Below are 10908 nucleotides of genomic sequence, written 5' to 3' on the forward strand. Positions count from 1 at the left end.
AGTTAGAGTTATGATTTATTGCCTTGAAAAGAAGGAGTCACAAATTGAAAAAATAAATAAATAAAAATGCCTGAAACCAATGTAGCCAGACTTTTTCTCTTCATTTTTGTGTTAATGAAAGTTTTCTAGACCCTGTCAACATACCCTAAAATTTTTAAGCGGACCAGCGAAATGCTATAAAAGTTTTCACACTATGAAGCAATGCAACCAGAATTTTTTTTCCCAAGATTGCTGTTCCCATTAAAGTCCCCTTAATCCAGTCAACTGACAATTTCATGGTAATCTGATAAAACAAACCCGTGTTGGTTACCATGGATCAATACAAACTAATTATATTTTAATATTTTCTTGTTTTACAGTTATTTTGCCCAATTGAAATACCCAGCAACTTACAAGCCAATCAGACAAAGCAAACTTAGGCACATTTCAGAAGTCGCAAATCAATGCAATAAGTTTTTTTTTGTATTTTTGACTTCATTTTCTCTGTCTGCATACCCTGTAAGTTTAAACCAATCATAAAAACAAATTCTTTAGGATCAGTTCCAAATGTCACATATACATATAGCCTTTCATACAATCTCGCTCTGTAAGTTTCAAGCCTATTAGAAATGAAAAAAAAAACTTTAGGACCGTTTTTGGGCGTAGAAAATTCGATACAGCCAATCAGTTTCAATTTTTTGTTTTTAATAGCTATGTTTATTCTCTTTAGCTGAAATTGTTTCTCAAGTAATTGCTGTGTTGCCATTTTTTAGTTATTAAGGCTTGGGAATAGGAATCAAGAATAAGTTCGTTTTTTCGTTGTTAGTAATCATAAATTACTGCAGGTAGATCTTGCGCAATTTTTTTTGTATTTATCAAGAATTTCATAGCTTTCATTCCGGGCGGATCCAGAATTTTTTTTTTTTTGGGGGGGGGAACATAATAGATTTCTTCGATAAACTAGCGAACAAAGAACAACCAGCAATTTAAAGGGAACTTAGACAATTGTGTGTCCTACATAGGTAGTGGAGCTGATGGTAAATTTAATCTAAAACCTGGCGAGGTCCTAATCAATCTGATAAAATGAAAATAATATAAAAATATCGATATTAAAATATCAAAACCATCCCGACATAAAGAAAATCAAAAGCTGTGCACTGTCTATAGAAAAAAAGATTTAATATTTTCTGCATAATTTTTTGCCTTTGCACTTCTGACCATTATAGCGAGTGAATTTTCCTTTCCGCTGTCAAAAATTAATTGGTCTTGAACCATCTTCTGGGGTCATACACTCTTTGCGAAAACTTTCATAGGCCAAACCCTTTAGTATGTCGCCTAGCTTTGTGGCAACATAAGTATAAAAATCCCCAGCGGTATATACAGCAGTTTATACAATATTATGGACAAATATATGCAACCCCTACACAAAAATATAACTATATTTTGTGACTGGTTGGTATTGAGAGGGTGAGAAATTCTGAAGTAACATTGCAGATGATTTCGTTTCCGTAGTTAAATCAAGTGGTGTGAGTTTCCACTCTTTTTCTACATTATATTAGTAAATGTTAGAAAAAAAATTGACGCCATTGCACTGATTCAAACCGAAAATTTAGAGACCCATCTATACTAATTAGATTAAAAAAAAAATTTTGCCTTCTTTTGCAAACAGTTTTTCAAAAATCTATTTTTCTTAAACTAAATATTCAACCTTTGAAAGAGCATTTCGACTTATATACTTAGTTTTAAGCATATACTTATACGAACCTTTATTAAAGTTCAAATGAGTTTACCCTTTATTTTAGAGAGGACAGAGAAGGTGAAATGTCATATAATGTAGAGCTTTAATTTGATGAAAATAGGCAGTAAATTGAGCACCATTTTGCTCACCAAAATCCAAAACGTAAATTAATAATGTTTGCACTTCTCATACATTTACTTTCTATTATATAAATCCCGTTTCACAAAATTTGCACAAATTAACAAGCCGTAAAAATTGCATAATGTCAGCGTTGTTAGTGGAGGAATAACAATTAACTATTCATTCTCAAAATAAAATCTATGAACAATTATTTTAAATTTCATCATTAAATAATTAACTTCTTAATACTTAATTTCGGTCAATTCAGTGTTTACAAAAATCTTTCTCTATATAATTGCCAAATAAAATATTCAGCCAGGAAGTGCAACGGGGGGGGGGCGCATTTGGGGTCAGCCATCCTGATCTGTTGCAAACCCTTCGGGCAAATTTTCCCCGTATTTCTCCAGGTATCCATTCAGAGCTTGGTCGACTCTGGCTGAGCTTACAGAGACAAGTCACTGACCCCTTTCCCAAAATCATGTAACCGGTGACACCAGGAACCAAACCCCAGTCTTTCAGACAAAGGATTCTAACTATATGGTTATGACTCCTTTGGTTCTGTGTGTTTTCGCCGCCCCTCTGAAAATACCCCCTGCGTGTTTTCTAAAACTATATTAGCAGTTTTAGCAGAGTTTACATCAAAGGTCATTTCCCATTGAATTTAATTACCATAGTTTGCACTTTTGATTCATTCACTAACTCTCAATTGTGCTGGTAAAAAAAAAACTACCTCGTTTGCAATGTATGTTTCCATTATTATGAGAAGGTAAACTCTTTATGGTTTAGATTCATTGGGGGACTTTATTAAATCGTCATTGGTTAACAGGCTAATATTCACAGAATCTCCAATTATGACTAAATTTTTTCTTCAAAACACCCCTTCTCCTCAAAAAGTTTTTTTTTCAATATATAAGAGAGCAAAATATCTGGGGGGGGGGCAGTCTCTTTCCCTATTTATTTTATTGATGCCTGAATAAGACCTTTTTAGGAACATAAACTAACACATTGTGCAGAAAATTCGTCTTTTTTTTTATTTTTTCTTCAATGGAACCATAAAAAAGACTAAAGAAAGTACCTCCGGAAAAGGTATTCGTTAAAATCTAAAGGGGGATATAGGTGGAAAGATTTCCTCTGTAATGTATTTTTGTATCTTTTTATTCAGGTGAGGATAGTATTTCCTTTGGAATGGCTAGTTAATAAATAGATCTTGAAGTATTTATATTTTTGTTTGATCATAACTTATTCAACTATAACTCAGGAAGGAATTAAAATTGCGTAAAAGATATAAAAAACACGTTAATAAACATTGTTAGAAAATATTTTTTCAAGTATGAGGTTACAAAATAGGTAATGCGTTGCTACTTAGGTTACAAAATGTTTGTTTCCTTTTGACTACAAACATCATACTAATAAAATTGTTGCTTCATTAAATTCAGAAAGTTAGTTTCACGATTTTTTGTTTTAATAGCTTTTCTGAATCATTACCAATTTAACTTTTCACTCTTATATAAGAAGGCTTATTAGATCCGGAAAAAAAAGCTTAGAGTAATAAGGTAAAACTTTAAGGAGATGTTGAAATGGATGTTGAGTACGATTAAAACAAAGCATGTGTTTTTTGGTTGTGAAAAGACAATATCAGCAACATCTAAGGAGTGACCGAGGGTAATAGGCGTTTAAACTTCCAAGAAATGTTATTTCTTGTAATAAGAAATAAGAAATTTCTTGTAAATAAGAAAAAATATTTCTTATTTTTTACGAATTGTTGATTTTTATTTCGTACCCTGATACTTGAATTCTCTGTTTAAAGATTGATTAAGCTGCTCGTGATAATGAATTGTAAGTAAGAAGCTACTCGTCTCCGAAATAAATGTTCGAAAGGTTCTGTTTGAAATACTTGGGAACTTAAAATGACTGCTGTAGGGTTGGAAAAAGTAACTCAAAATATAGAACAGAAGCTCTCATGCTACTACTTAAATAAAATATTTGGACTAAAAGTTCATTGAGTTTTAATGCCGCTACCTGAAATTATTCTTTTTAGTCGTCATTATATGTTATTTTTGTGAACTGGGTTTTACTTTTGACTTCTCTTCAACTGAAAGAGAATATTTGTCCAAGTCTTGGGAAAATAGCCAAATGCTCTCAAAACTGTTTTATTCGTCATATAGAAAGAATCTAAAAAGGGGTGGTAGCTATCATGGTGTTCATAAAGTTAAAGTAGCTAATGAGAATATGGTACTTTTTATAGTTATAATGATCAATGAGTATCGAGTATGCGTTTAGGTATACATTATTTTGCTTCTGATAAAATGGTACATGTAAAATTATGTATGATATTTTTAGCTAGTATATGCCTTGCCAATGAATCAATTTACGTTTTAATGTTAATTCAGAAAACTATTTATGTTTCTAACAGCAAGTTATACTAAGTTGCATTTGCTACTGCTCTATATATCTTACATGTAAAAATACTTTTTGCTGAAAACAAAGCTGTCAAAAACAAGTTGTGCGGCTGAAGTGTTGGTAGCTTTCGGAATTTTTTACATTTCTGCTATCGGGAGCCATGGAACTTAATGCCTAGCTTCACCTCAGATTCAGTTAGCTTGTAGAAATTTGTACAATCAGGGTTAGTAACAAGGATTTTAGTAAATTTTAAACGATTTGGGAAGCTTGACCCTTAATTGGTTTTGGACACTAAAGAACAAAGGGTGCAGCGGAAGAACCAACCCCAGTAGAAGCATTCTCATTACCATGATAACTAGCAGAAGGGAATTTTGGAAAAACAGGTATTGGAGAAACACGATTAGGAAGGTGAAACTGGTTTTCAAGTTAACGGTAGCTTAAGCTAGAACAATAAATATTCATTACAGGCCAATTTTTACATTTATTTACTTTCAAACCTCAGTCACATTGACAGAATGGGTGCCCAGATGAAATTTTCCAGGGATGGGGGGAGGGGGCTCAAAAGAATAGTAGTTACGAATGGGGCCATGTGAAAATATTTTAGGATGCATTTTCTCAAGGATTATTTTTTAATTGATTTAGAAGCAAAATTCCAAATAGAAAGACAAAGTAATTTGACATGCAAAATGAAACAAATGTCAGCAAACTTTTCCTGAAAAAGTGATCAATGCGTTTAATCTCTGCTCTCATTAAGACTCAGCCATAATAGTTGAGGTGGGGGGGGGGAATTATATCTTCCTTCTTATTGCAGAAAAAATTTAATGAAATTCTTCTATTTTTTTAAATAAACTGATTTACTTTATAAATTAAACGAAAACTTACCAAGTTTGAAGTTTGATTGTAATTCTACTCCAAAGAAGGAGCGCCAGCGTAGCTGAGAGTTCAACTGAGATAGACGGGTGCAATCGCCTCAATTGACTGAACCAAACCAGTATTTTAAAGTCGTTGTAGTATGCGGTGGTTAAGCTCATGATGAAACGCTGAGAGTTCAACGGGAAGGGAAATTGGGAGGGCAGTTGAACTCTCAGCTACGCTGGCGCTCCTTCTTTGGAGTAGAATTACAATCAAACTTCAAACTTGGTAAGTTTTCGTTTAATTTATAAATTCTACTCCAATAGGAGCGCCTTAGCTTCGCCTCGAGTTAAACTGAGATTTTAAAGTTCAGCATGAGCTAAACCAGCACTAATGACCAATAATAACCCTATTCAATAAAAAAAAAAAAAAAAAAAAAAAAAAAAAGAGGCCGCTGTACAAAATTTCATTTTTAGTAAAATAATTCAAATATAACAGAATGCGATGAGTGACTTCAAAAGACAGATAACTGTTTTCCACTTTCAATTGGTTTATTATAAAACCTTGCAAACGTTTTAGCATTTGTCCAGCCTACATATCTTATGATTTGGTCAACATCAACTCTTCTTGCTTTAAGGTGGGACATTGAGGCAGACCGTGTGCTATGAGCACCGTAAACACTGGTATCTATACCTGTAAGAAATAATACTTCTTTTATCCATCTAGAAATAGATGACTTGGACGCAGCAGTATAAGGCTTACGATATGTAAGAAAAAGTGCGTCGTCTCTATTCAGGTATGACGTCATTTTAATATACCTAGCTAGGTGCGTCACCGGACAAAGGGACGGCTCTTGAAAAGGTCAAAATTTAACTACTGATTTGCGGTTTCCCGGTTTCGTTGTTTTTAATAACACATTAATTTGAAAATCAAAACTTCCATCGTCATTATTTATCATATTATTAAGTGACAAACTGGCCAACAACTGAACTCTTTCACAAGCCGATAGAATCAATAAAACCGCTAATTTTTGTGTTAGTGTCTTTAATTTAAGGTTTTCGATATCCCAAACTGGCAATCTAAATAGATCGAATACACATTTTACATCCCAAATACTAGAAATCTTGGGTAGGCTAGGCCTTCTATTAAAGACACCTCTCATGAATTTCTTAGTGATGTAATTACTGCCAAACTGAAGGCTTGGTAAAATTGCGGATAAAGCACTCTTCGCAGTATTAATAGCACTGTATTCAACACCTGAGTGAAATAGTTCCGTAAGAAAGGTCAAAGTCTCCGGTACAGTTGCCTCCAAGGCCTGGATTGTGTTTCTTCCACAAAAGTCGATCCATTTTTCAATGTAAACCCTGTACTGACGCTTAGTTGAATCCCGCCATCCATCCATGATAATATCGACTGTGGAAGGAGAATATCCTTGGTGGTGAAGCCCTTGCCGGAGACGACACAAGCCGCTAGGCGTAACGTTTTGGACAATGGATGGTGTAAGGTCGGTTTCTGTGGAAGAGACAAAGTAAAAGTATCATTTGATAAAAGTATAGGACTTCCTATTAAGAGCTTTAATAGTAAGGGATACCAAACTTGTGTGGTCCAGTTTGGGAAAATCAAAATACCAGTTGCCTGATCTGTCTCTACCTTCTGAAGGGTCCTCAGAAGTAAGCTAAATGGGGGAAAGGCATAAAAGAAATGAAGCTCCCAACTCATTGCAAATGCATCTACGAAAAAACATTCTGGACCTGGTTTCCAAGAAACAAATGGTTTAATCTGAAAATTTAATCTGGTTGCAAACAGATCAATATCTATCGACTGACATACCAACAAATTCAAAATAATGAATATTCTAGAATCCAATTTCCATTCTTTTTCATTATCAAATTTTCGAGATGCTTTGTCCGCGATATTAGCAACTCCTGGCACATGCTCTGCAGATATCCACCCTTTATCCTGCAATACTAGCTGCCAGATCCTATTTGCGAAATAGATACAAAATTGAGATTTTGTTCCTCCCATTTTATTTATATAAGCTACTGTGGTTATATTATCTGAACGCAGCCGGACATGAATGCCCTTAATATCCTGAGCAAAACACTTTAATCCCAGATAAACGGCCTTCGTTTCTAAAACATTGATGTCAAATCCCTTCTCTTCTGAGGACCATTCGCCTGTGGCTGTTTTCATGGAATATTCATCCACGAGTGCCCAGCCTAATTTGGATGTATCACTACACAAATATTTGTCAATTGGCCTAGGTTCAATTGCTTTAGAAGCATGATTGGCAATGTTCAACCACCAATGCAATTCGGAAATTACATCGGATGTTAAAGTTAGCCTAGCCGCAAAATCACCCTTCGCGTGCTTTAGTGCTTGAGTTTTCAATGATTCCGCTTTCCGGTAATATAAAGGCCCTAATTCCACTGCTGGGAAGGTTGAAACAAGAACACCTAGAGTTTCGGCCAAATGTTGAATCGTAGTCGATTCTTGACGGAGAACTTTTGAAACTAAATCTAGAACCTTTTTAATTTTTCTTTCTGGCAGGGAAATACGCATTAATCGCGAATCTAGTAAAAAACCCAGAAATTCTAATCTTTAACTTGGAATGAGAACTGACTTCCCCAGGTGAATTACAAACCCCAGCTCTGACAGTAATTTCACTGTTTCATAGACATTGTTTTGACATTCTAAAACTGACCTTCCCAGAAGAAGGGTATCGTCTATATAAACAATTGACAAATAACCTTTTCGTCGAAGAAGGGAGAAAACGGGTTTCATAAGTTTCGTGAGAACCCTTGGGGCAGATGATAAGCCGTTTGGCATACATTTGAAAGCATAACAACAATCTACTTCAAAACAAAGCTATATTTGATACTCAAAATCAACAGGGCATGAATAATAAAAGTCAACAAGGTCAACAGAGGCCATATAACAATTTTTTGTCATTAAAAGAACCGCAGACTGAACACTTTCCATTTTAAAATGGTAATATTTAATACTTTCGTTTAGTTTTTTAAGATTCAAAATAAACCGAGAAGACCCATCTTTCTTTGGGACCGTAAAAACGGGAGAAACTCAAAGTATTTCTTTTATTCTGAACTCGGGTACTTTAATAATAACTCCTTTATGCAATAAAATATAAACTTCTTTTCGTATAGCATGCATTTCTTCAGGCGTAAAACTTTTGTTTTTTGTTACCAAAGCTTTTAGTGGTCTTTTCTCGAATTCAATCTTATAGCCTGAAGCCACAATATTCAAAATATTCAAATCACTTGTTATTGACTGCCATTTTGAGATAAACTTACTAATTCTTCCTGCTTTAAAATTATCAACCAAATGTTTTGACTGCCTATTAAAATTTACAACAAAATCATAAAACTCAAGGTCAGGGTATGTTAAATGGTACATACCACCTATTTGCGATCCCTTTTCTGAAAGTTCTGGAATTTCGGCCTCTCCTGACGGTCCTGGTTCTGCTTTTTTCGATAAAATGGACGGGGAGCCTCGTTCTGCCATCGGCGATAACGGTAGGCCCCCCCTTGCACGTTTTTTTGGTCTTCCAAATGATTTTTTCAAATCCGCCACGGATTTGGCTTTGGACGTTGTTTTGGCAACATCTTTGCCAAAAAGAAACTCCGTGACTTTGACTTCGGGAGCGCATAAAGCGGATGCCACCATGGGATCTGGGCTCAACTTGAATTTCATCGCATGGCGTCTTTTTAGACTTAAATCATAATTGGTGAGGCCAAGCATGTGAACTGCATCTGTTAGGTTTTTTACAACCTTTTCTTTGATATGCTCATTTTCGAGCTCAAGAATATCATTTACTGCCTCTAAAACACAAAAGGTTGAGTGAACAATTGTCCGCTGCACTTGAAGTGCCTTAGCATCCCTCTGCTTAGCACGTGCTGAGAGAGTGGCCCAAATTTCACTATTCACCTTGGGAACAACAATTTTATCTGTATTCGCAGGCCTAGGGTGGCGCTCAAATAAATCTTTTAGCTTCCCTATTTCCATAGGCTATGAGAAAGCTCTATTTGCAACTTTGGCAAGTTTTATATGGATCTTGGGACCCTCTTTGTTACCAGAACGTTCCTCAGAAATCTTTTTGAATAGAGAGTCATTTGACGTGTTTTCTTTTAATCTTTTACCTTTTCGCTTTTCCGGAGAAGCCTTCCGCTTTTTGTCATGGATTTTTACGGGGCTCACAGAGCCAGTTCTTATGGTTCTAGAACCTGTTTGTGGGCTCCGAGAGCTAGATTTGTCGTTCCTAGAACTAATTTGAGGGCTCCGAGAGCCATATCGAGCATGAGTTTGAAACTCTAGGCTCCGAGAGCCACTATTTGTTCTATGATCACTATCACTCTCACTTGAGAGTATTCTGCGACGCGAATGAGCTTTATTTTGCCTTCCACGTTCATAATCTTCATCAACTAAACTGTCCAACAGTCCAATCACTATTTCACTGTCACTCATTATTTAATTTGGTCTGAATCAAAGCGAATGCAAACGTCAACTGGTTTGGTTCAGTCAATTGAGGCGATTGCACCCGTCTATCTCAGTTTAACTCGAGGCGAAGCTAAGGCGCTCCTATTGGAGTAGAATTATATTTCATTAAATTATACACAGAGATTTATAAGTGCATATTAGCTATCCTGAAGGGAAATTCAGTCCTAAATTTTGCATACAAGTCCAGTGGACATACACCGTCACGCTTTAATCCAATCTTTAATTTCAAGTGGTTCTTCTTTTTTGAAGAACCACTAAAAGCCTACTGCAGTACTAAACCACCTGAGTCCAACACAGCTGCGCACTCTCCTCCTGGATCCAAATCTATTCAAAGCCGCCCTCTTTACAACCTCCCAGGAAGTTCCCTTTTCCCTTAATCTTTTTACAAAATCCTCCCATCTCAACCGCGGACGAACTGCCTTCCGTTTACCCTAGAAGAGGGGTTGGAGCCACACTTTTCGGAGAGGCTACTGCTTACTCATTTTACCGTCATTTGCATCGAGGATGCTTAAATCATCATCATAATTTAAGTCCCCTTGGGGATTTTTTATTCCCGGTTTGATTCTATACCCTTACATTATACGCCTTAGGACATATTCCTTACGACACAATCCATTACAATGATCCGTATTAATTGTGATAGAACAAAACCTTGATCAGCTCCTGATTTAATACAAAGCCAGTTATTAACCTTAACTTAACCTTATTAACCTTAGCTATTAACCTTAACCAGTTATTTCTCTTCTCATTATATATATATAAATATATATATATATATATATATATATATATATATATATATATATATATATATATATATATATATATATATATATATATATATATATATCATGAAGAGAAATCACCAATGCTACAGCACAAAAAAAAAAAAAAAAAAAAAAAAAAAAAAAGAGACAGAAGGAGAAACGGAAGACTGTTTTCCTAAATTAGTGATTAATATAGACCAGCACTTGAATGAGGCCTTAACCCTACTCATCCATACAATCACATAGGTCAAACAGCATAGCCACACACAATCAACCATAAAGAATAATCCATGGACAGGCAGTCATGTCGTCAATAAGTATAAGTCGTCATTTACCGAACAATAGAAAAAATAATATAGACAAATAATTCAGAGGCAACACCCAACATAAGGGCTTCGCAACCAGTTGATTTTGTTCAACATTATATATATATATATATATATATATATATATATATATATATATATATATATATATATATATATATATGCTTATCTACCCTTTCCCTTTCGCAACCAGTTGATTTTGTTCAACATT

At 35.0% G+C, this 10908-nt stretch overlaps 1 protein-coding gene across 2 annotated transcripts; it reads right to left on the reverse strand.

The window, feature by feature from the left end:
- Positions 1 to 5544: 5544 nt before the first annotated feature.
- On the reverse strand, positions 5545 to 9695 carry LOC136033581 (uncharacterized). 2 transcript variants are annotated; one of them, XM_065714338.1, is made up of 2 exons: positions 8506 to 9695; positions 5545 to 5782 (listed from the first exon to the last, which is right to left on the reverse strand). In XM_065714338.1, exons 1-2 carry the CDS (start codon positions 9110 to 9112, stop codon positions 5604 to 5606), a joined length of 786 nt encoding a protein of 261 aa, XP_065570410.1. In that variant the 5' UTR covers positions 9113 to 9695; the 3' UTR covers positions 5545 to 5603. The 2 variants fall into 2 exon arrangements, with proteins under 2 accessions (XP_065570410.1, XP_065570409.1); XM_065714337.1 differs by having other exon boundaries at positions 5545 to 6601.
- Between the last annotated feature and the right edge of the window lie 1213 nt (positions 9696 to 10908).

Source organism: Artemia franciscana, chromosome 12, assembly GCF_032884065.1.
Source record: "Artemia franciscana chromosome 12, ASM3288406v1, whole genome shotgun sequence".
Taxonomy (NCBI): domain Eukaryota; kingdom Metazoa; phylum Arthropoda; class Branchiopoda; order Anostraca; family Artemiidae; genus Artemia; species Artemia franciscana.